General features: G+C 47.9%; 2 protein-coding genes across 16 annotated transcripts in view; one reads left to right on the top strand and one right to left on the bottom strand.

Annotated features, from left to right (window-relative positions):
* PGPEP1 (pyroglutamyl-peptidase I) overlaps window positions 1-10,917 on the bottom strand; it is a 53,778-nt gene extending 42,861 nt beyond the window's left edge. For 2 of the 8 annotated variants that reach the window (XR_008993040.1, XM_036893546.2), the window contains exons 1-2: window positions 10,800-10,915; window positions 8,763-8,815 (exon numbers count right to left, since the gene is read on the bottom strand). Coding sequence is in view for 5 of the 8 variants with exons in the window: in XM_036893546.2 (XP_036749441.1) it covers window positions 8,763-8,815; window positions 10,800-10,833 (87 nt within the window). In the remaining 3 variants the exon portion in view is untranslated. Of the gene's footprint in view, window positions 1-6,259; window positions 6,432-8,607; window positions 8,741-8,762; window positions 8,816-10,799 lie in introns of those variants that run through there. The other 6 variants (XM_057489958.1, XM_036893563.2, XM_057489960.1 and 3 more) reach the window with 5 other exon arrangements.
* The window catches only part of LSM4 (LSM4 homolog, U6 small nuclear RNA and mRNA degradation associated), a 112,218-nt gene that overhangs the window by 72,595 nt on the left and 13,371 nt on the right, over window positions 1-26,252 (top strand). For 4 of the 8 annotated variants that reach the window (XM_057489964.1, XM_057489965.1, XM_057489966.1 and 1 more), the window contains exon 1: window positions 23,773-23,884. In XM_057489964.1, the coding sequence (XP_057345947.1) occupies window positions 23,882-23,884 (3 nt within the window). In that variant the 5' untranslated portion in view covers window positions 23,773-23,881. Of the gene's footprint in view, window positions 1-23,772; window positions 23,885-26,131; window positions 26,175-26,252 lie in introns of those variants that run through there. The other 4 variants (XM_057489970.1, XM_057489967.1, XM_057489969.1 and 1 more) reach the window with 3 other exon arrangements.

Genomic DNA, 26,252 nt, shown 5'->3' on the forward strand with positions numbered 1-26,252 from the left:
CAGAAAGAAATACAAGGCATCCAGATTGGTAAGGAAGAAGTTAAACTGTCACTGTTTGCAGATGACATGATATTGTACATAAAAAACCCTAAAGAATCCACCCCAAAACTACTAGAATAACTGAATTCAGCAAAGTTTCAGGATATAAAATTAATACACAGTAATCTGTTGTATTCCTACATAATAATGATGAACTTGCAGAAAGAGAAATCAGGAAAACAATTTCATTTACAATTGCATCAAAAATAATAAAATACTGAGGAATAAACCTAACCAAGGAGATGAAATTTCTCTCAAGACACTCATGAAAGAAATTAAAAAACAAACCAATAAATGGAAATACATCCTGTGCTTGTGGATAGGAAGAATTAATATTGTCAAAATGGCCATTCTGCCTAAAGCAGTCTAGAGATTCAATGCAATCCTTATCAAAATACCTACAGCATTCTTCAATGAACTAGAACAAATAGTTCTAAAATTCATATGGAACAACAAAAGACCCCAATAGCCAAAGCAATCCTGAGGAGGAAGAATAAAACAGGGGAGATTATGCTCCCTGACTTCAAGTTCTACTATGAAGCCACAGTAATCAAAACAATTTGGTACTGGCACAAGAACAGACCCACAGACCCATGGAACAGAACAGATAGCCTGGATATAAACTCAAGCATATATGGCCAATTAATACACAATAAAGGAGCCATGGATATATAATGGGGAAATGACAGCCTCTTCAACAACTGGTGTTGGCAAAACTGGACAGCTACATGTAGGAGAATGAAACTGGATTATTGTCTAACTCCATATACAAAAGCAAACTCAAAATGGATCAAAGACATGAATGTAAGTCATGAAACCGTAAGACTCTTAGAAGAAAACACAGGCAAAAATCTCTTGAATATAAACAAGCAACTTTTTCCTGAACACATCTCCTCGGGCAAGGGAAACAAAAGCAAAAATGAACAAATGAGACTACATCAAACTAAAAAGCTTCTGTACAGCAAAGGACACCATCAATATAACAAAAAGGCATCCTACAGTATGGGAGAATATATTCATAAACAACAGATCTGATAAAGGGTTGACATCCAAAATATATAAAGAACTCACATGCCTCAACACCCAAAAAGCAAATAATCCGATTAAAAAATGGGCAGAGGATCTGAATGGACACTTCTCCAAAGAAGAAATTCATATAGCCAGCAGGCACATGAAAAGATGCTCCACCTCGCTAATTATCAGGGAAATACAAATTAAAACCACAATGAGATGTCTCCTCACACCAGTTAGGATGGCCAACATCCAAAAGACAAGAAATAACAAATGCTGGTGAGGAACTCTCCTACACTGCTGGTGGGAATGTAAGCTAGTTCAACCATTGTGGAAAGCAATATGGAGGTTCCTCAAAAAACTAAAAATAGAAATACCAATTGACCCAGTAATTCCACTCCTAGGAATTTACCCAAAGAAACCAAGATTCCTGATTCAAAAAGACACATGCCCCCCCCATGTGTATCACAGCACTATTTACAATAGCCAAGATATGGAAGCAACCTAACTGTCCAGCAGTAGATGAATGGATAAAGATCTGGTACATATACACAATGGAATATTATTCAGCCATAAGAAGAAAACAAATCCTACCATTTGCAACAACATGGATGGAGCTAGAGGGTATTATGCTCAGTGAAATAAGCCAGGTGGAGAAAGACAAGTATCAAATGATTTCCCTCATTTGTGGAGGATAACAACAAAGCAAAACTGAAGGAACAAAACAGCAGCAGACTCATAGACTCCAAGAAAGGACTAGTGGTTACCAAAGGGAAGGGGGTGGGGAGGGTGGGTGGGGATGGAGGGAGAAGGGGATTAAGGGGCATTATGATTAGCACACATAATGGGGGGGGGTCACGGAGAAGGCAGTATAGCACAGAGAAGACAAGTAGTGACTCTATAGCATCTTACTACACTGATGGACAGTGACTACGATGGGGTATGTTGCGGAGATTTGATAATATGCGTGAATGTAGTAACCACAATGTTTGTCATGTGAAACCTTCATTAGGTTGCATAGCAATGATAACTTACTAAAAAATCCTATTATGCATGTACAAAAAAAAGAGTATCATGGGCATTCCCTCCAGATCAACAGATATTGATTTCACTTTATTCTTTTTAGTGGCTGAATAACATGCTATCATATTGTGAAAAAAAAAATGAAGCTTTTTGAGAAACTCCTGATTTTAAGGTTGGAGCAGGGAAACTACATAGGTGAACCTGGAGTTGCCATATGACCCAGCAAGTCCCCTCCCAGGTGTATGTACACCTAGGAGAAATGAAAACCTACATGTACATGAATGTCCACAGCAGCATTGTTTGTAATAACCAGAAGGTGGAAATAATCTAAATGCCCATCAACTAATAACAAATAATCAAAACATGATTTATTCATACAATGGAATATTACTCAGCCATAAAAAAGGAATAAGCACTAATACACGTTACTCTGTGGATGAATCTACAATTATCACACAAAGGGAAAGAAGCCAGACACAAAAGCCCACATGTGGTATGATCCATTTATATAAAATGTCCAGAATGGATAAATCCATAGAGACAGAAGGCGAATCAATAGTTGCTGGTGGCCAGGGGTGGGAAGTACTGTTCATAGGCAGGGGGTCTCCTTTTGGGGGTGATGGGAATGTTATGGAACTAGACAGAGGTGATGGGTTGCATAACTGCGAATGTAATAAATGCTAATGAATCAAACACTTTAAAATAGTTAATTTTATGGTATGTGGTATTTCAATAAAATCCTATCTCAATTTTTAAAAAAAAGTACTTGAAGCATCTGATAACCAATACTCAGGTAGAAATCGGAAGAGAGAAAAAAAGGATGGCCTGCTAACTTCAATGAGGGGTCCTGTAAAAGAAAAAGAACATTAATGGGAAAAATTCATGAAACCTGAACGAAGTCCAGAGTTTAATTATAGTAATGGACCAAGGTTGGTTTCTTCATTTTGAGAAATGCTGTAGTTATGTAAGATGTTCACTCAAGGGAAAATCAAGTGAGGGGACTGTATATCATCTCTGCAATTTTTCTGTAAATCTAAAATTATGCTGAAAACATTTATTTACAAAAAAAAATGAGAGCTTGGAACCAAAAAAAGAATTGCTCAAAAAATGACAGGGACACAGAATAGGACACAGGAGCCAGCCTGGAGGGGCTGCCACACACCCAAGTGTGGACAAGCATCAAAATAAAAAATGAGAGTAAGAGATTATTACCTAGTGAGGATAGTAAATATCTGTGAGTTTGCACAGATACAAATCAGTTCCTTACAGTAGTAGACCATGCCCTTGTCCATGCAAGGACAACAAGAAAGCCACCATTCAGTGACCATCGTGTTAAAATTGTAACTGATGCAGGACAGACCTACCAGGGGATGCTAAAAGGAGTGGGTGGAAGTCTCAGGAAGTATTATATGATCACAAAGTATCTCTCTAAAAAACAATATCTTCATTACGAAGGGCAAGGTAGTAAATTTGTAGGAGAGAAATCCATCTGACTTCACCTTTAACAAGTGATCAACTTCAATGGGTACCAGCAAGGAGACACATCAATATCCGGTGCCTCCTGATACACCAAGGACACAATGCATGATTCAGAATTTTCCTTCTTCTGTGAAGGATCTGAATAGGACAACTGGCAAATTCTGAGTAAGGTATGTTATCAGTGTTAAATGAGTCTGATTTGGATCACTGCGCTGAGGCTGTGTTTTAGGAAATATACAATGAAGTATTTAGGGGTAGAGAGGTATGGTGTCTGCAACTGAACGTAAAGGATACTGAACATGGCAGTTCCTCAAAAAATTTGAACAACAGAATCATCCTAAGATCCCGCAATTCCATTCCTGGGCATAGATTCATAAGAATTGAAAGCAGGCTCCTGAAGAGATATTTATATGCCCATGCTCACAGCAGCACTAGTCACAATAGCAAAAGTGTAGAAGCAACCCAAGTGTTCAATGACAGATGAATGGATCACTGACACGTGGTCCATCCATACAATGGAACAGTATTCAGCCCTAAAAAAGGAGGGAATTCTGACATACGCTACAATGTGGATGAACCTTGAGGATATTAGGCTCAGTGGAATAAACCAGACACAAAAGGTCAAATATGACATGATTCCACTTAAATGAGGTCACTAGGGGAGTCAGATTCACAGAGCCAGGAAGTGGACGGTGGGGGCCGGGGGCTCAGGGAGGGGAGGGGATGTCAGTGTTCAACGGGGACAGAGTTTCCTTTTGGGAAGATAAGAAAGTTCCGGAGGTGGACGGCGACGGGTGCGCGACAGCGTGAATGTGCTTTATGCCACTGAACTATATACCTAAAAATGGTTAAGGTGGTGACTTCTACATTATATACATTTTACCACAATAAAAAAAAATGACTTAGAAGTGAAGGAAATAACTTTTGATTACATTTATCTAACTACCTGTCTATATGGAAAGAGCAACTGTGATATCATGTTAACATTTGGGGAATCAGGGTGTGATAGGACTTCTCGGCACTATCCTATAATTTGTCAAATTTAAAAAAAAAACTGAATCGGGAGCAAGATGTTTGCTTCCTCTGCCCGCAGGGCTGAGAGGACAAATCTCCAGCAAAGTAATCTCTGTCTTTATTTCCTATCAACCACAACCTCACTTTTTCTCATCCTCCATCCCTGCCGCTTGAAATTTTCCTGCCTCCCCATCCTGTTTTTTACCCCCTGCGGCCCTGGCAGCCCTTTCTGGCAACAGAAAATATGTTGCAAGGCCAGGAATTAAAGGAATCTGAATGAGAACTTAAAAGGATCACCTTTATTTGTTCCCAGTTTCGGCTGGAGGATTTCCCCCACGCTGAGCCTGCTGTCCCTGGCCCAGGCCACCCACCAGCCCAGACAAGTCGGCTTGGTGGAAGCACGTCCACGGGGCGGGTGACTCAGGATGCTAACTTGATTAAGGCCTCTCTGGGGCACAGGAACTCTTGGAAGCCACTACAACACGTGCTGGCTGAGCCTGCATGCCCAGCTCAGAGCAGCAGACCCTCCCTAAGGACCCTCCCTCCACCTGACAAAATGGGTGCTACGTGCTGAGCAGCTTCGCCTGCCCAGAGCAACTCAAGGGTCGTCACCACTGGGTGATGTCTCCCGAGCCTCCGTGGCGTGACCACATGCACACATCAGTTCTCAGTGGCGGGAAATGAGCTGGCGCCATCAGGGGGCCACAGAGTAAGTCACCTTCCTGTTCTAAACTTTGTGCCCCATGTCCTCTGGGTCCCCACCTATCTATCCCCTTGGCATCTGGTGGGCGGGGGCGGGGGGGCATCGAAACTAAGAAAACCACCATCAGAGATACACACACACACCCATAGCATCCTCACAAGGCACCCACATAATTCACCAAAGACCCTGAGGGGATTGTATCTGCTGCTTTGTTTTAGGGAGCAAACTCTGAAGCCCCCCAGTGCCAACAGCAAGGGCAGGGGGACATAAGTTGGGGAAAGAGCCAGATGCCCTGCCCCCACCAGCAGCGCAGGCTGAGCAAGAGAAGCCAACACACAGGAACACACAGAGACGGCGCCTGCCCCTCACCTGCAGCTGAGACCAGGCAGAAGCCATCTGTGGTGACCAAGCTCAGGACAGCAGCTGCACGCCCCCCCCCGGGGGCAGCACGGAGAGAGCTGGGGAAGGGAGGCAGGGCCAGAGGGTGCCTGAGGGGCTGACGAAACGTCCTCTATCTTGACTGAAGTATTGGTGACATGGACATAAAAACCCTTCACCGAAGTGAGGGGGGCACTAAAGATCTGCACATGTTGCTTTAGGCGAATTATTCCCCAATTTTAAAAAGAGCAACAGAAGAGGTAACAGTAGCTATAGAAGTTCGTCTGAAGTCATCAGCCGCGGGGGCTGTAATCTAGGTAAATACTTTGCCTCTGAACATTTTCTGTTCCAGCAGGGCCATTTGTTTCTCCTGGGGGGGGGTGAGGGGGTGGCAGCGCACCCCAAGTCCATGACACTTGGCAATAAGCACGGCTGCCAAGCACACACCATGAAAGGAACGGGGCTCACGCACCCCAGACGGCACACTGTCTACATCCCACCTACCTGACCAGACCCTGCTGCACGGCTGCGTCTGACCGATTCCCTTGACCCCACAACAAAGATCCCCTTTGTTCCCTGGTTAATATCCTTAGCAGGTCCGTCTAGACTCACTGTGCCAGCAATAGCCCCGTGATGTCACCAGGACCTGGGATCCAGCCTCTCCTCGCTCCGCTCAGGCAGGGAATGCTCCCGACGGCCCCCAGCCGAGGGGAGTCCTGGCCCTCAACGCCCACCTGAGCGTCCTCGGAAGAGAAAGACCCACTGCAGCGTCCCACGTCCACCATCTGAGACCTGAGGGAAGCAGGACACACGAAAAATGGGGTCCGTCTCATGAGAGGTGCTTAGGGGCAGGGCACCCGGGGAGAGATGGGGGGGTTGCCACCTGGCCCCAGAACTGCCACCTCCAGAATGTGACGGTGGTAAACAGGCTGCTGTTCACTGGACCACAAGTCCACCCAGGACATGAAGAAGGAAGGTCGGAGGAGAGAGAGATGGAGAGAAGGGGGGAGACACAGACTGAGAGAGACAAAGAGAAACAGAGCCCAACGGAGAGGCACAAACAACTGAAAGAGACAGAGACAGAGGAGAGAGAGAGAGAGGAAGGCAATGGAGAGACATACAAACAGAGACGGGCAGAAAAATGGAGAGAAAGGGACAGAAGAGAAGAAAAAGAAACTTAAGTTAGCTGGTTAGTGAGAGAGGCAGGGGTCCCCTCTAGACGCCAACTGGGCTTCCAAAAAAATCACTTGGGACAGGAAGTTACTGCTTCTCCCTCTACATAACCAAACACCCATCTTCAGCTGGAGGTGCTGGTTATCAGCGATGCCTGCCACTGTGTCCGGGTCACACCAACAATACTCCCAGGCATATTTTCTTGAGGGATGCATTCGACCCATCCAATGGCTACACTCTGTTCTCGGCAAGTGTGTTTTCTCCAGGGCCATGAAAAAGCACCTGCAGCAGTTCAGAGCAACTGCACGGGCAGATCCCACAGACGCTGTGCTGTGCAGAAGAAGACCCCGGGCCCAGGCGCACCTCCACTGCCACTAAGGTCTAGAACAGATCAGACTCACCTACAACAGCGCAAAGAATCAGCGAGAGGTTTGCACCTTGGGGGACAGTCACAGGGAAGGGACACCGGGGGCTTCTGCACCAGGAAGGGGCTGGGATTTTCAAGATCTTGATCGGGGCGTGGGTGATGCACAGGTGCACGTGCGTAAAACTTCCTGGAGTTACACAGACGCGCAGGCTCTTGGGATATCTATGAGACTCCAGTTTTTTCAAAGTCTAACAATCAGTTCTGGGAAGGTTGGTGTCTTTTTAGCCGGGTAAGGGCGGAGAATCCTCTCTTCTTATTTCATAAATTGGAGGAAGAAAATTGGAAGTCTTCCAGAAGCGAGGTCTGGAGAGACAGGCGACTAAAACGGAGGTAGCTCCCCTCGGGCAGCAGGATGAAAAGTGGCCATCCTCCACCATCCGTGCCCCAAAGCTCACAGGGATTTCCAAAGATTGTTTAATTGATTTTTCTCCTATTTAGATGCAGATCATAGTGTCTGGGGCCCAGGAATTCAGACACACTGCTTTGTGTCCACTCAACCCCGTGAAGACTCCTGTCTGAAACTCGCACAAAGCCAGACACACACATCTTCAGAAACACGCTGTTTCCTTTTTGTTTGGGGCTCCAGGAAGCGGGTGAGATGGGCAGGCCCTCGGACATGCTCCCAGCTGCAGGGTCCCGGGGACCCCTGCCCCTCTGTCCCCCTCACAAAGTAGGGTGGGAAAAAAATTATTTTTAAGGAAAGTGGACAAGATTTTGAGGTCTGGAGTAGGGGCAACAAAAAAGGTGAGGTGGCCCTAACTAGGGGTGACACACTGAGGTTTTGACTTGGATTTTTCCCCAACTTCAGGGCTCTGGAGTGGAAAGCAGGGGATGCCTTAAATCAAGCAGCTAATGAGCTAAGATTAACACAAGTTTGGCCCCGCTCTCTGCAGATCTGATTTATATAAGGCTAAAACGTTTCTCTCTTTCTCTCTGCCCATTGTTCCCCAGTCTGTCCCTCCGAATGCCCCATCTGACAAAGAAACTGGGAGATTCGCAACGACACCCTGCTCAGGACAGTGGGAAGGACACCCCCTCCTCAATTTGCAGCCTCCTCCTCCACCATATGCTGGGAGAAAACAGTGAGGGTCACTGTAGGCTCCCTACATGGTTACTACATCCCCCCAGAATCCCTGTCTGGTTTCCCCACCAAACCTGGTTGGGGTGTGGAGCACTTCTGAGGCAATGCCACTCCAGTTGCCTGGCTGTGTGACCTCATATAACTTTCTGCCAGCCTTAGTTTCTGCATCTGCTAAATGGGTGCAAGAATAACTGCACCTAACAATGCAAGGGTTGTTGGGGGAATCCAGAGCACCTGGAGCAGAGCAACCCATCAAAAAATAGGAACTTGAACAGTTACCATGTGGGTAGATGCATATATCAGACTTAGATGTGTCACAGGAAGCTTCGCAGGGAGATAGTCTCTTCACAGATTCCTTCCTTTCTTTGGTGTCAAAGTATTTCCAGGGGGTGCCCAGCCCCAAGCCTGATTTCTACCCTCTGGATCTGAGTTACCTGGACTGCAATCCAGCTGGCATTCACAGTGTGTTCCCCAAAAGGGCCAAAACCTGAAAGCAACAAAAAAGTAAAAGCAGCATATCACCAGTTGGTGGTCTTTTCTGGCCTGCTCAGGGCCAGGTGGTTGCTTCCACCCAGAACAGAGTAGGGAGGTGCAGAAGCAGCTGCCACTGGGGCAAAGTCAGGATCCCGGTTCCAAGTTCTGGGGCACACCCAGTGGTTCTTCAGAGCCCCCACCACCCAGCACACACACACACACACACACATCTACTCTTAACTGAAGCTGTGGGTCTTGTCTTCATGGTCACCTGACCCTTATGCCCAGCATGGGGCCAGCAACCTCCTTTTACTCGGGGAACAGCTGGCCCCCCTTCTGACATCCCCCACTATCCCTGGCCCAACCTATAATCATTTTATCAAGGTCTTTGCCTGGGGAGTCTGCACTCCAGGAATCACTACTGAGGGAAGCACGGCCCTTCAGGGATGCCTGTGGGTGTCTCCGAGGCCAGGCTGTCCAGATACCATCCTGCCACCCTTCAGCCCACCACCTCAAACTCCAGGCCCCATTTACACACAACACAGTCTCCTGAGGATGCTAAGTGCCTTACATGCACTGTGGCATTCAGCCTCACTGCATCCCCTTTCAGGCAAGGGTGTTTCCTGGGCCCGTTTTATGGGAGCCGGGACTGAGGCATAGAGAGGAAGCCAGCTGCCCAAGGTCACCCAGTGAGAAGACAGAAGATCTGAGATTTGAACCCAGACCCGAGAAAGTCCATGGCTTTCCTTAACTGTCACCCTGTCACACTGCCTAAAAAATAAACATCTCCAAGGGAGGCTGCCTTGGAAGCGTGGGTCACACCAGTTGGGCCAGGTGCCAAGTGGTGTCCAGGCCCAGGAATGGTGTGCCCCAGAATAGCAGAAGGCCCCCTCTAGGGTCAGAACCTCTCCACTATCTCCTTCCTGCTGCATAGACTGAGTATGAGTCCCAACTGAGCCACTTATAAACAGGGGGCACCCTCTGCAAGCCTGTTTCCTCTTCTGCAAAATGGAGCTGGTGCAAGGAAAGTGCCCAGTCCAGTGGCTGTGTGCAGAGTCACCACTAGTGTAATACATAATCAGATCTAGGAGGGCTGCAGGGAGGCAGTCACCTGCCCCCAATTATACACACCTGTTAGTCAGGTGAGTGGCTTTTTCCTTCTTCCTGGGACTTCCTGGGACAGCCCCACCCTCCTGGGGGCCACAGCACAAATGCTTCAACCTTAGTTTGATTTCCCACTCTGACCCTTCCAGACAGAAGTGATGCCCCAACCAGAGGCTCGGCGGAAGTTGACGCCCACGTGCCCCGAGGCGGAGTCGCCTCCAGGAGGAACGGTTAGTTTCAGGGAGTTGGTGACAGCAGGGACTCGGGCTCTCCTACAAACAGCTGGGGCAGAGAAGATTTTAGCCAAGACAAACCCTGGGACAAAAAGAAAGTGGCCAGGCACCCGAGGTCCCCCAATCTCCACCTGCCCCTGCCTGGGAGCAGCAGACCCCCATTAGAAAAGGGCTCGGGGAGCAGTGGCTGGCAGGAGATTCATTTGTCACCGGGGCACTTCCTGCCCGCAAATCGGCCTTTGTCCCCTGGGGCCGGGGGTGGAGACAGACCTTACCCCGGGAGGGGCAGCGAAAAGGAGTCCAGTCCAGCTTGCCGGCCGGACAAACAGAAAGGCAGCTGCTCGGAGGTCACTGTCCCCACCCGGGGAGGGAAGGACGCCAGAGGGGCCTGCTCCGCGCGGAGCACTTTCCCGGAGCCCCACGTCCCTGCCTGCCGCCACTCCTGACACTGGCACCACGGGGGCACCCCCTTCACTGTCTACGTGGCACGGACCGAGCTGAGCTCCCGCGGGCCATGACATCTTGAAAACCTGATGACTTCCACCACCTGCCCTACCCAAGCCACTGCGCCCCTCCCGGCCCCGTCGTCTCCGGCCGCCCCGCCCGCCCCTGCCCGCGGCCACTGCCCCCGCCGCCGCCACCAGCGCGCCGCCCGCGTACCCGTCACCACCACCGCCTTCCTGGGCTGCTCCATGGCGCGCCCGGGGCGCCTCCGACCGGCTCCTGTCGGGACTGGAGCCACGGACGCCGCAGCAGCCGCAGCCGCCACCGCCCAGACCCCGCCCCCGTCCCGCCCCCGTCCCGCCGCCTCCCGTGTCTCTCGGCGTGCGCGCCCCCAGGCTCGAAACGCGTGCGCGCCCTGACTCCCGCTGCCTAGCTCCCTCCCCCGACTATTTCCCCGCCAGGAGGATGCGGACAGTTAATCCTGGAGGGTGTGGCCGCTTGAACTCAACTGAGTCAGACTCTGGGAACAACCTGTCATTTATTCCTCAAGGGTGCAGTGAGTACCTGCTGTATGCCTACAGCTGTGAATTCTGGGCGGGGGACGGCGGGGTGGGGGCAGCCTCCCCTGTAAGCAAGTCTCCGTTATTCACCCCGTTTTACAGACAAGGAAACCGAGGCTCAGTTCGGAAGGCCACTGGACTAGAGCCTACTGGGTTCACAGAAGCGGCATTCAGGCCAGGAGAATAGGTTGGGAGCCGAATAAAATGAAAAGCCAGCAGCCACAGTAACACAGTAATGTGCCAGAAGGTTCTCTGCAGCTTCCTGTGTTACTAAGGACGCTGATGTGGCCCCAGAGACCCTGGCTTCCGCTTTCACTATCTCCCCAACTCACCCTGCTCCAGCCTCAGTAGCTCTCCATGGGCCTAACAGTCCCACCCAGGGCCTTTGCACTTGCTGTTCCCTCTGCCCCGAACACGCCCTGCAGGTACCCGTAAACCTAGAGGTTTCTCCTCCTTCAGGGCTAGGCTGAGCCATCAACCTTCTCCTAGGGGCTCTCCTTACCCTCCCTGGCTGAAATCCACCTCTCACCCCTTGCCCCACCCCTACACTAGTGGGTCCATCTCATTTCCTTGTTTTACCCTCTTTAAAGCAATGACTGCATTCAGAAATCATCCTTTATAGGCACTGTTTCTGGTTCATTTCCCATGTCCTCCGACAGGACTTCCAGCACAGGGGCATGTGTCCATTACAGCCATGTCCCTGCACCCAATACATGCCTGGCACACAATAGGTCCTCCACCAATGTTCATGAGAGGCCAGAATTTCTCCCAAAACAGTCAGAAAAATAAAACTGAGTTCCCGGCCACATCCTCAGACGTAAGGCTGGACTTTCGACTTGTGTCACTGACATTTTATTCCAAGCAGCCTTGACCCCTGATCAGACAGGGTGCTGACAAAGGGCCATCTGCATCTTGCCCTGGCCTGTATGGGAGCCCTGTTTTCAAGCTCAGACTAAAGGTCACAACCTCAGCAACTATTTGGGTCTCTAGCAGCTTCAGGTAGAATTCAGAAAATCTGAAAGCAGGCCTGAGCTGACCATGGGAGTGAGACCCCCAAAGCAAGTGGGAGAAAAGAACAAAACTCCCACCAGGTATCAGGTTTTAGAACTCAAACATGTACTAAGTGTCTTGTGCAAAATGCACATGCTAAACCAAGAATGTGCAGAGAGGGAAGCCACAACTGTTTTCATTTTTCCCCATTGCACTGGAAAACAGGGAGGCATCTGGCAACACCCAGAGTCAACAGTGATGGAGAGAAACTGAGTCATGTACTACTGCCAAAAGTGAATGGGGGTAAAGTTTAGTATTCACTGGTACCCGGGTCCTATCTAAGTGGGTTTTTTTTTAAATCTCATGAAACCCTAGGAGGGAGGGACTATTCTTATCCTATCTCACAAGTAAGGAAACTGAGGCCCAGAGCAGCTAAGCCTTTTGTCCCAGGTCACACATAGGAGGGGCTGGGATTTGGAACAGGAGTATAGGGCATGTACTCAGGCCAAGACAAGCAGATGCAAAAATCCTGGCTGGAGCCACCAAGTTGTGTGCTCCAGAATCTGCTTTGCAACAATGTAACCAGTATAACCAGTAAAACAGCAATCTGCAGTGCCTATGGAGGGGAGGAGGGGTTAGATGCAGGAGCAGGGAGGAATGGGGGGCTCTTTAAACAGAAAAGCAAGATGGTTACATTGAAAAGCCAAGTGCCATAAAGTGGTACAGCCACTGTGGACAAACCTGGTAGCTCCTCAGAAAGTTAAGCATAGTTACTAGAGGACCCAGCAATCCCACTCCTAGGTATAAACCTAAAATAATTGAAAATAGATGTTCAAGCAAATACTTGTACATGAATGTTCTATTTATGAAGAACACTATTCATAATCACCAAGAGATTTTTTTAAAGTCTGTCCATGGGTGAACAAATAAACAAAATGTGGTCCATCCACGCAGTGGAATATTGCTCAGCCGTGAAAAGGAATAAAGCCTTGACACGGTACAATGTAGATGAACCTCAAAAATATCACGTTTAGTGAGAGAAGCCAGACACAAAAGGCCACATAGTGTATGATTACATTTATATGAAATGTCTACAACAGGCAAATCCACAGAGACAGAAAGCAGATCAGTGGTTGGGAGAGACTGGGGAAAGGGGATGGGGAGTGACTGCTCAATGGCATGCAGTTTCCTTTTGGGGTAATGGAATGTTCTGGAACTAGATAGAGGTGATGGTTGCACAGCACGGTGGATGTAATTAATGCCACTGAATTAGGCACTTTAAAATGGTGTAAGTGATAAGTTTCACATTGGTGTATTTTATCATAATAAAAAAAGGTAGTGGGAAAACACTGATGGAATGAAAAACAAATGTAAGAAAAAGAGACACGAATGTATTTGCAAATGCAGAAAATATCTCAGGAAGGAAAGGCAAGAAATTGATAACACTGATGCTGGGGTTCTTGTTCACAGAGTCAAAGAATGAACTTTGCAAGCACTCAAGATAGGAGAGCAAGGCAGAGATTTTTATTTAGAGAGAAAGTGAGAGGGCAGAGCTCCTGGCTCAGGCCAGGAGGGGACAAGACAGCCCCGGGGTGGTGCTGTTGTCTAGGGGATTTATAGGTGTTTGAGAGACAAAGGGCTAGGGATGCACACCTGCTAAGTGGTCCCAAAATGTTTATCTTTGAAGAGATATTAAATTTCTTATTAGTCTTCCTGGTTATTTATAAGGAATTTACTGCTCTGATTCCCTCCCAGGATAGCAGCTTCCTGGTCTGGGAGCGTATCGCTCAAGACTGCCTGCTTTGCTCCGAAGGTGGGCTGGGTTATTGTCTGTTTGTTAAAGAGACTGTTAAGAAACTTAGTTTTTAACTAACTAGGTTTTAAAATGCAATTTTATTTTCAAGATGGAATCCTTCGTGTTTTTACTACATTGTTTATGACTGGGCTTGCTTGCTAAATCAATTACCCAGGTGGCAAATCATTTGTTTAGGGCTGGAGGAGGAAAAGCAGCACTTGAGTAAAGTCAGAAAAATAAACTGGGCCCCCCAGGAAGCCAAAGCAAATCCCACAACGGATTATCTTGCTTTGTTTTTTCCAGAGGCCCTCACCCTCTGCTGTCTAAGCTCATGGTCCCAGTCTTAACACTAGGGCCTCTGGGGAGCGAACCTGGGTGGAGGGGGTGAAAGTGGGGGTGGTAGGGAGACACCTCCATTTCTTGCACACATACGCGTTTATACTACATGTTTCCTCTGGTGTCTGAAAATAGTGGATTCTTATGAAAGCTTTCCTAAGCCAAAATGGTATAATGTGAAGAAGCAATTACTATTAATTTACATGGAAAAATTGTTGAGTGTTCCCAGACTCCCAAAGTAACCTCTCTTAGGCTTTTCTGATATGTTAAGAGGACACAGTTTGCTAATGGATGCACAAAATAAATGAGATAAAGCACAGATACTCACAGATGCAGTCCACAACTCTGGTGGCTTGACATTGAGATGCTGAGGATGATTCCTGGGAAGGAGTTTGGTGGGGTCCCTCTTCCTGCTGGTGTGCACACTATCTCTATACTGGCTCCCTGCAAAACCAACCCAGAATGCAATTTTTGCTCCATCTTTTTTCGTCAAAGTGAAAATCCTCTTTGGATTTCTTTCAGTTAGCAAAATCAGGTACTAATGCAAATCATTTGTAAAAGCCACGTGACATAATTCAAAATTTCGAAAAACAGGGCACATCTGTACTCAGAAATAAACACGACACAAAGTTTCCCTATTTTATGCCACTAGAGTGTTTTTAATTGTGCTAAAATACACATCACATAAAATGTACTGTTTTTAAGTGCACAGTTGAGTAGTGTTAAAGATACAGCCATCTTGTTGCCCAAACAGTCTCCAAAACTCTTTTCATCTTGTAAAACGGAAATTCTGCCCCCATGAAACTACTCCCATCCCCCACCCCTAGCGACTGACACCCACCATCTACTTTTTTTTTTTTGGAGTGGGGAGGTAGGTGGCAGGTTTAATAAGCAAGGGAACTTACTTACAAGGCTTGTTTTGGATGCCAAAGGGCAAGTAGATCACACCCACCTGCCAGAATGTTAAAGTTTAAAAAGAGGCCTAAGCAGGGTTCAGACATGTCTATCATCCACATAGTCTCAACAACACCTTACTTGTCAAAGGCTGTGTCCCTGAAGTGGCTCCTCATATAGGAACAGTGGGCAGACTGTACCTTGCAAGGATGGGGGAGGGGGTAAGGGGCCTCTGATTGTCTGGGTCCAGCACATGGGTCAGCCGGTGGTCATATCCTCCCAATAACCTCGTCCAACAAATGGGTGCCTCAGCGCTACAACTGTAAAGCACCTGAATTCTGTCAATATCCTAAATAAGTTTGGAAGCAGCTTCTTCTGCCAGATTCTTTTCTCCGTAAAGAAATGTAGTTCTGCCGGCACCTTGATTTTGATCTTTTGAACTCCTGAGCAAAGAATCCAGCCATGCAGTGCCCAGACTTCCGACACAAGGAGACTGAGAGAGAATACATTTGTGTTGTTTTAAGTTGCTAGGTTTGTGGTGATTTGTTATGCAGCAATAGAAAATTAATAGTGTTAATAGAATTTTGGTTTGTTCCTTTTTTAGGTAAGAAATGATATTTCTGTATGGTTTAATTTTCATTTTTCTTATGATGGAAATGAACATCTTTTCATTTATTTAAAAGTCATTTTTATTTCTGTTTTCTATCTTCTGCCTATTCATAGACGTTTTCTTGGAATGTTGATCTATTTCTTACCAATTATAGAAATGCTTCATATATTAAGAAAATCCACTTTGCCTGTGATAAGATTTGCAAATATATGTGTCTGGGTATCTATTTCCCTATTTTTTTATTGAATTATCATTGATATATTGATTTCAAATATACAACACAGTATCCATCTACTTTCTGCCTCTATGACCCTGATGACTCCAGGAACTTCATATGAATAGAATCATAGAGTAGTTGTCTTTTTGTAATTGGCTTATTTCACATAGTATAATGCTCTCAAGGTTTATCCATGTTGTAGCATGTGTCAGAATTTCCTTCTTGTTTAAGCGTAAATAATAATCCACTGTACAGGTAGACCACATTTTGTTGAGCCATTCATCCATCCTTGGACACTTGGGATTTTTATACATTTTGACCATTATGAATAATGCTGCTAGGAATATGGCTACAGAAATGTCTCTTCCAGACCCTGCTTTCAATTCTTTCAGCCACTTGATTTTTATAACTTCTTGTTTTGAAATAGTTGCAAAAATCGTACGGCATTTCCATGGATGCTTAGCTCAGCTTCCCCCAAGGAATTGGTCTCTTACTAAACCACTGTCAAAACCAGGAAATTGATGTGGTACAATGTAATGGACTCAGGGACCACATCTTATTTCCCAGAACTGCAAAAGACCCAACTTCCATGTGGGAAGAACTGCTCCTATTCAAATGTTGATGCAGTTTTCTTAGGGAGAGAATGGAGGGCAGCAAATATGGTGGTTAAAGCCAGCTGTCCTGGCTTTAAATCCTGCCTGGCTACTCATAATGCTACATGTCCTCAGGTGAGTTATTTTGCCATTCCAAGCCTCAGTTTCCTTATCTGTAAAATGGGCATTAAAGAGAGCTAGGACCCCCGTGAGCACTGGGAGGGAAGGTGAAGTCTAAAATAATAGCATAGATGACAATGTGATCACAGAATATCTTCATAGGGCGTTTTTTAAAAATAAAATGGGCTGTGTTCTTGCGTATGGAAAGATAAACATGATGTGTTGATTGCCAATCAACAAACCCCCTGGTATATCCAGTCACTTCAGTGTGCCCTCCCTCCATGCCACTTCCACTCTGTCCTAACATGTTACTGCCACAATCTCACATTTACCCATGTGATGGTGCAGTTGCAGACGGTCTCTCTCTCTCTCTGTGACTGTGAGACCCAGCAGGGCAGCGACCCCTTCTGACTTGGTCAACACTGTACGTAGGGTGAAATCCACCAGGCGGGAGGTTGGCTTGGGAAAGAAGCTGCATTTCTCAGTGGGCTCCCGCCCCTGACAGCACTGGGGGTTTCCATGACCAAGGAAACCCAGGTGCCAGAAGCTGGGACGGGCCACCCTGAGAGTCCTGTCCTGAGAGTCCCCCCTTGGGGTTTCTGAGGTTCTCAGTATGCCAGCTGCTGTCTGGTGTGGTCTTGGGAGGGAGACAGGGAGAGTGGGAGCCTGTGAGGGCCACATAACTCCCTCTTGGGGCTCTTCCCTTTTGGTTCCATCAGGGTAAACTGGGCCCAGTTGGGGGCTGGAGGGCCCTTGTGGTAGAGGGGCATTTGGGCAGACATGCTCCTTTAAAAGGGTGGAGGCCTCTTTCTTCTCCAGGGGGTGATGTGATCAACCACTGCCAAGGGCTTCTGTGCAAACTTCTTGCCCTGGCTGGCCCCTGTGAGGCTCTGCTTGCACCCCCACCTCTCCTGCCCGCTCATGCATACGTAGCAAGAAGTTGGAGCTGGACATGACTTCTTTTTGAGTCTGTGCACGCACACGTTAGGTATTCAATCAATGCACAAGAGGTAGGAATACATGGAGCCCGGGGCGCACTGGATCAAGCAAGCCACACGTTCGCCTAAGGAACCCCTGTCACAGGGCCTGTTCCCATTGCTTCTTCTGACTCTGGGAGATGAAAATAAACAAGGGTGAGGCCCCAACGCCACCCCATCCTCCCTTGAAATTAAATACTCTTCTTTGGGTCTCTGCTTCCCATGAAAGTGCTGGCCAAGGTATGAATGACATTTTGTTTCAGTTCAGGTTGCCAGTGGCCAGAAATGGACTGCCAGGGGTTCTCAGGCTCCTGGCAGGGAGGAAGACCCAGCTGCTGCCCTACGCAGCCCGTGCCCCATGCAGTTGTCTAGGTTTCTAGCTTTTCAGAAGAGAGACAGACACCTGGAAGTTTTTAGGAAACCTCACCTGATGTCCTCATGGCATCCCAGCCTCTACAGCGTCCACAAGGTTGGCAACATGTTGACGAGCAAACAGGCCCAGAATAGGGACAGAAAAGGAGGCATAGTAAAGGTGACCTAGTGACCATCACTCTGAGGTGCCACAGCCCTGTCTGCAGTCCTGAGGATTCTATGGGGAGATGTTTGCAAGCATCAATCCTGTACACTAAGGCCAGCGGGAAACACCTGTTCCAAGTTTGTACCCTTGGCAAAGCCCCGCCCCCTTTTTTCTGGTTTAAAAGACAATTCACTGACCACTTTCTTTACAGTTCTATATGCTATCTTTAGAAATGGGGCTGCTTATCTCCTTGTGCCATGTCTAACCAAAACAAAATAACCTAAGTAATATATAATGGTCAAACACTGCATGAAGAATATAAAAACAAGCACACTAGTTCTATTTAAGAATGTCATTATAGTGCTACATTTTTTCTTTAAAAAACTTAAAATCATATTTTACCCATCTACAGTATTCCAAAAAGAACTCGGATTCCTATACCTTACAGGAGAAAGAAAAATTGGTTTATGTTCTATTGTACACAGGAACATGTTTTGCTGGATTGAAAGTAGGATACAAACAGTTTTCTAGCCATTTTCTTTGTTTCCTGGGCCCCTTCCCCAGGGTGGGCTCCGGCAGTCCTCTGCAACACCATTTGGGGGTTTTCCACCTGCAGCTTCAGATAGCAGAAACCAGAATGAAGGAAGAGAAATCTTAATGCCCTAATAAGAAGTGCTCCAATGCTTTCCCGGGTGGTACTTGTTCCCCTGGGGCATCTGACACTCAGAGACTGGTACTAATGGGGAATGCACGGGTGATGCCTCAGTTTCCCCACTTGTTATACAGAGGAAAACCCTGGAGTGAAGGACTGAGCCCTCAGCCCACACAAGCATCCCTATGGCCCTCCTCCTCCTCAACAGAATTATTTTGCATGGTGCATCTCTAACATAACAGTGTAACGTGTCTTACATGCATATGGCACATGTGATTTTTTTTTAATAAAAGCTTTTTATATTGGAATAAGTTCATATCTACAGAAAAGTTGCAAAGGCAATGCAGAGTCCCCTCTACCCCTCTCCCAGTTTCCCCGAATGTGAACTCTTCTATTATTAGGGCGCATTTGTACCACTAAGAAACTGACATCAGTACACTGCAATTAACCAACCTCCTGACATTATACGGATGTCACCAGTCTCCCATTCATGTCCCCTCTCTGGTTAGGGACCCCGCCCAGGGACCCTCACTGCGTTTAGTTGCTGCATCTCCCCAGTCTTTGCTGGTCTGGGACAGCTGCTTGGTCTTCCCTTGCTGCTTATGACTTTGGCAGTCTTGTAAAGGGACTGGCTGGGCCTCCTGCCAGATGTTCTTGTCGTGATTAGAACGGGGTTGTGGGTGTTTGAGAAGGCCAGATTGGCGAGGTGCTGCTCTCCTCACCCCAGGACAGCAGGGATCCCCGAGAGGCATGTGACTTACCACATTAATGTAATCTGGGTCTCTTGGTTCAGGTGCTGTTTGAGTTTCCTGTGGATGCTGTAACAAATGACCACAAACTTGGTAACTTAAGACAACACAAATTTATTTCTCAAAGTTGAGGAGGGCAGATATCCAAAATCAAGGTGTTAGCAGGCCCACACTCCCTCTGCAGGCTCCTGGGGAGGGTTCTTCGCTGTCTCCTCCACCTTTTGGGGGCTCTGGGCATTCCCTGGTTTGTGCCTTTGTCACTCCAGCCTCTGCCTCTGTCTTCTATGTCTGTGTCTCAAATCTCCCTCTGCCTTTCACTTAGAAGGACACCAGTCATTGGATTTGGGCTCCATCCTAAATCCCAGACTACCTGTTAGTATCCTTCATTTTATCTGAAAAGATTCTTTCTCCAAATAAGATCACATTCACAGGTTCTGGGGAGTAGGACTTGGACATGTCTTTAGGGGGCCACCGTTCAACCAATACACATGGTATCTGCCAGGTGTCAAGTTAACACTGTCAAGTTACTATTCTCCCCTTTCCCTCTTCTTTAACAGCAAGTCACTAAGTCCAGCCCACCCTAGGTGTTGGTGGGGAGGAAGACTTACATATAATTTTTAATGAATGGAAAATGATCTGGTGGATGAACAAAAACTTCCTCAACCAGTCCACGGCTTTTAGACCTTTATGTTCTTTCTGCTATTTTAGAACTGGCAGCATTGTCTCAAGGCCTTGGCATCCAGGACTTCCCTTCACTCGCAAGACCTCTTCAGTACAAATTTTCAGAAATGGATTACTGAGTTGAAGAATATGACCTTTTGAGATAGAATGCCCATTTTTTCCCCACTTAAAAGGAATTCATGTCTACCACAACCTTGCCAGCAGCACTGAGTTTCACAATCCCTCCCTCTCTTTTTTTAGTGGAGGGAGGGTATTTTGGTTAATTTGATAGGGACATTGGTCTGCACTCTTTCGGTTTCTGCTGTCAGAAATAGAATGTAAACTGGACTAAAAAAAATTAGGAGTATTAGTTCAAGGGAAGGACGAAGATTTGTGAAGCATCAGGTATAGCTGGATCCAGGGTTAAAGAGGGCCAAGACTTTGATGTGGAGAGATGGCCATATCTGTGCCTGACTCACATTACTCTAGCTCTGTGATTCCAGAACCATCTCAGGAAAGCCCTCTGGTTGGTTGAGCCTAGGTGGAGCATAACGGGGTTAGGGGTAGGAACTGTGCTGACGGCCTTAGTGAACCACACAAATTCTCATTTTTTTTTCCTCCTACAAGGTAAGGTAGAGTTGAGAAGGCTTAAGTGTGAAAAGGAGCAATTACAAGGTGGCATGATCCAGGTAATATTGAAAATCAGTACAAGGGTACTGAAGTGTAAGATACAAGAGAGGGAATCATTAAATTTGAGGGGACAGTCGTTTAAGGGTTCACTGAACAGCTATGCATTAGTGCAGGCTCTGCAAAATGCTAGGTCCAGAGTCTGAACTCCAAGTGGATTAAGCAATAAAGGACAACTTCTTGGGCTCATGTAAGTGGAAAGTCACACCTTATGGCTTCAGTTATAGCTGGATCCAGGGGCTCAAACCGTGTCTCCCTTTCCTCAGAGTATATGTTGAATTCAACCAGCAGAGAGTTTCCTCCAGAAGATCAATTCTGACAGCACTGGGCTTTCACTATCTCACTTAGTAACCCTCCGTGAAAAGTGCTCTTCTCTCTCCTAACTCTCAGTAAGGAAGATTCTCATTGGTGTCATTGGTCACAAACTCTGCCTTTCACCAATTATTAAGGTCACGGTGATGGAGAAGTTTGGCCACCCCTCACTGAAAGGCTGCAGTGACCTGAGCCTGCCACACGGGGTCACCCAAGCAGAGTTTTTAAGGTTGAATAGGAGTTTGCCAGTTGGGCCAAAGGAGAAAGACTACAAACAGAAAAGTCAGAAAGGGGTGAACCAGCACAGGATTTTATTCCTTCTCCCACCATCACGTTGATGCCGAGATACTTCATGTACCCCAGCATCTGTGTTTACATCAGGTAGACTTTACCCTTGGCAAACAAGGCTTGGTTGGTCACCTCTATCCCATTGGCATATCCCTGTTGGTCACCTACTAGTATCCTTCACACATACTAGACCTCACCAGTGCCCCTGTGAGCAACCGTAAGGCAGGACTCGGAGATTAAATGCTATCCTGACTCTGGGTGGGACCATCAGGAGGCACGGAGCTCTCAGGCTGTGTCAATGATATCCCCAGCTGACTGACACTCAGTTCCCTTCTGCATCGCCAGTTCATTGGTGGCCCCTACAGAGATCCTTTCCTCCCTGTCTCAGGTCTCTACCTGCAATGGGGGCTTCCTGGGATCACTCCCCAAAAACACTATGTGCTTTTGAATCCTTATCTCAGGTTCAGCTCTGTGGGAGAGGGGCCCCCAAACTTAAGGTCAACTGTTGGTCCAGAGCTACCAGGTGCTTGGCACTTTATGCAGTTCACACAGTAACCCCTGGTTGGGAAAGATGACTTTAAAGAGAAGAGAAAGGAAAAACATGCCTGAGACACTCAGCTTTCACAGCAGAGCCAGGCACCCAGACACCTCTCCCCTCACCAGGTCCTGGAGGGGAGATTTTAGCACCCCAATCCTGTCTGGCAGGAAATGACTAGGCCAGTGGATTCCCATCTTCTGTCCAGGTCTCTAAGGCCTGATGCAGAGGAATCTTTTATTAAGAAGCTGAGCATCAAGGACCCCCCAAGTCAGCTAAGAACTTTCATCTTGAAGAACCTGGCCCTGGATTTGATAAGAAAAGGGTATTAGGCCAGTGCTGACCCTCAGGAGGCCTGGAGAAAGGGAGTTACACGGGAAGGGCATCTATTGCTCATTTACAGGTCTGAAGATCAAGGCAGAGGGAGGAACTCTCCATAGTCACCCAGCTGGGTCTCCTGGGAATTTAGGCTGTGCCTAAGTGTGTGAAACTACATGCCAGGTCACCTAAAAGAGAACTATTCAAATACCTAAGTATGTTCAAAGGAATCATAGCTAAGACTTGATGTAGTAGGTTAAATAGTGTCTCTTAAAAAGATATGTTCTAACTTATCTTAGATAAATTCTAACATAACATAGATAACATAAATAGGCTCTAACCCCCACACCTGTGATTATCTTACTTGAAATAAAGTCTTTGCAGATGTAATTAAGGATCTCAAAATGAGATTATCCTGGATTTAAGGTGGGCCTAATAAGAGAAAGGAGAGGATGATTTTAGACACAGACACATAGAGAAGAAAGCCATGTGGAAACAGAAGCAGAGCTTGGTGTTTCTACAAACCAAGAACCTCCAGAAACTGGGAGAGAGGCATGAGATGCATTACCTCCCAAAGTGTTCAGAACAATCAACTTTGCTGACATCTTGATTTCAGACTTCTATTATATATACATATATATGACACAAAACACATTCTTATTGTTTTAAGCCACCCAGTTTGTGGTAATTTATTATGGCAGCCCAAAGAAACGAATACATTTGCCTGTTTATTTTGTTTACCGTGTGCCTTCCCAATAGGCTCCTAACTCCTAAGCCTCAGGAAGGCCAGTTTTGTCTGGCTTGTTCACTTGTTTCCAGGAGCATGTAGGTGTTCAATATTTTGTTGCACGCCCGTGAATTAAGTGGCCCGTGTGTGCCAGATGCTGTTCTAAGTGCTTTTACACAGCTTAACCCGGTTCATCTCTCTGCAACCTCCTAGAGCATGCTACTACAGGGGGACAAACTGAGGCTCAGAGGGGCACAATCTGGATTCCAACCTACTGAAGACTGGCTTTGGATAAGGATCAACTACAATAATGAGAATCAGTAGAGTAGAAGCCCGAAAGGGAGAGACATTCGATACATCCAAGTAGCCACGGATACTCGAATTCTCCATTTGCGGATTAGAGGCAATAACTGGCTTTGCCCACAGTGTGGAGCCCAAATCCGCGACAGTTTCACCTGCGCATGCGCTCTTGCCCTTAAAGCCCTCCTGCGCCGTTGCACGTTGTTCCGCCCCCTTTTTCAGCACTTTACGGCTCTTTTGTTCTACCCCCGGGAACGCATCCCACTCCGTCTCACGTGCCTAGCGGGCCCCGCCCTACTCAGCGTGGATTGGCTACCCGTCCCTTGAGCCCCGCGCTGACTGGCTCTCGTCGCTGCCACTCCATTTCAGCTTAGTGGCGCGCGACGTGTGGCTACCGGCGGACGCGTGAGTGGCGGCGGCGGCGGCGGAAGTGGCCGGCAAGCCGAGTCCCCGCTGGCACCATGGTGAGGACATGGCGAAGGCGTGCTTTCGCCGGGAAACGGGGGATGCAGCTGTTGAGGGCCCTCGGGGCGGGTGCTGGGACAGGGGCGACGCGAAATAAGCGTGCAGTCCGGACCTCCAGTCCTGCCCCCGCCCCCGGCCGACGCAGGGAAACTGAACCTGAAGACGACAAGGGGCACCCACAGGGCACCCAGCACGTGGCTTTGGGGGGACTTAGGGTTGGACGAACGTGTAATATTATAGCGGCCTGGCGCAGTCTTCCATTTTGCAGATGGGGAACCTGAGGCCGGAGAGGGCGGGGACCCTCCTAAAAGCCCAGTGAATGCAAGAGAGTTTTCGGGCAGGGAAGTGGCCCCGAGTGCATCTCACCCAGTCTAAATTTATTGAAAAGCTGGAGCACCAGGAAAAGGGGGGGCCTTGTGAGGTCTCAAGCCAGTTTTGGGAATTTCAGAGGACGCAAGGCCCATAGGAGGATCGCACAACCTGCTGTGCCTTTCATGTTCAGGCTGAAAAACAGACCCAGAGAAGAGGTTTGCTTCTCTCTGGATCACACAGCATGTCTTTCCAGGGGGAGAAGAAGGCGTTTTGAGCTAGGAGTGTACTAACTGTGCCCTCCCAGTTAATAGAAGGAAAAATTGAGGTCACTACAAGATGCCTGCCCAGGACCATGCTGGTCACAGGTTGTGGAAGTTTGGGGTCTAGGCCAGAGAGCCCCCAGCGTAGAGGCAGGGAAAGGGAGGCCCACACAGGTAGAGCTCGGCTCCTGGGAGAGCGCCTGGCCCGTTAGCACCCAAGTCACTCTGAGGCGGTTTGGTGCTGCGTGTTTCTCAAGAGAACGAACATTCGTGTTACTGAAGGAAGGTTCGCACTAAATCCTGCCTGCCCGTGCAGGGTTAGAGAGAAGGGACCGGGTTCTTGTCTGCCAGAGGACAGAATTGGCCTGCAGGTATGGACAGAACCGGAAGGATCCCGCTTTGTTAAGCTCCTTGGATGCAGGATCCTTGTTTTTAAACCTGATACATTCCCAGAGCCTAGAAGAGTGCCTGTGTAAAGTACAGGTTGATTTCTTCAGCCTGGGGAGTGTCCAGGGGCGGACAAGGCATGACATACTCACAGTATTGCCTGTGGTCAGGGCAGGACCGGAAGGGGGTCCATGACAGCTTCCTGAACTGGGGAGCTTAGGAAATGCAGTCTAGTCCTGGACTGGTCTAGACCTTGAGAACCAGACCGCAGACATTCTAAGAAAGTCTGGGGAAAGGAATTCTCATCCTGAAGGTTTTATAACTCCTTTGGTCCCTTCAGGCATCTTCTTCTTCCCCACCAATTTTCAAATTCTCGGGGAACCCCCAGCTCCCCTTCCTCTCACCTCAGTCACCAGCAGTTTGTGGATGAGGATAAAGAAGATGGCAAGATAAGGCCACTGCTCACGCCGCTACAGCCTGGCTGCTGTGCGCGCTTCCCTGTGTGTATGCAGCAAATATTTACTGAGTTCCTCTCCTGTGCCCTGCACTAAGCTTGGCACTGAATAAAGTCCACACCCTCTGAATTTTCCAGTCTAGCCAGGGAGACGTAATAAACAGGATAATTAGAGATTATCTATGTCCTATAATGGAAACAGCAGAAGGTGGCCCAGGTGGAAACCTCATTTCCTAGATTGGGATTATTATGAGGGCCCGGCTATGTGAAGTGACGGTTGAGCAGCCACAGCCTGGGGAAAGGTATCCCAGGCAGAGGGAGCTTTGGGGACAAAGGTTGGGCAGCAGGACCAGGCATGGCAAGTGAGGAACAGAGTTGAGCCAGTTGGGCTGGAGCCGTGTCAGTCCTGGCCTGTGGCCCGCCTGGGAAGTGGGTGTGCAGGGAAGTCAGGTGTCAGGAGAAGGTGCTGGTTTCATTTGTGTCTCAGACGTCCTCCACGCTGCTTCATGGGTAGGACACCACTGGCAGGAGCCGAGGAGGCTTTTGCTCCTCCGGGGCTGTGTTGCCTGTCACTGGGAGGAGGGAGGTGATGGCCTGAGGGAGGCTGTCACCATATAGCTGTGTATGCCATAAAAGGACACCTTTGGGTCCCCTGCTGACAGGCATCTGCCTACTGTGACTGGCTTTACCAGGACCATGCTGCGCACGCCCCGTGCAGGTCCCTCCTGATCTGGCCACTGGCCCCTCATCGAGAGGCGTCTTAGCTGTGCTGCTCTGAAACCTCCCGCTGCTCTCAGCACTGAATCCCGTTCATTTTCACCTTCTCGGGCCAACCTGGCCTGCTCCCCTCTCCGGTAATCTGGGAGGAGGACTGAAGTGAGTCATTGCCCTGGCTCAGATTCCCTTTGTGGACAACAGAAAACAGGCTTGCCCAGGGAAGTTGGTGGCTTCTCC

The sequence above is a fragment of the Manis pentadactyla genome, chromosome 12 (assembly GCF_030020395.1).
Source record: "Manis pentadactyla isolate mManPen7 chromosome 12, mManPen7.hap1, whole genome shotgun sequence".
NCBI lineage: Eukaryota > Metazoa > Chordata > Mammalia > Pholidota > Manidae > Manis > Manis pentadactyla.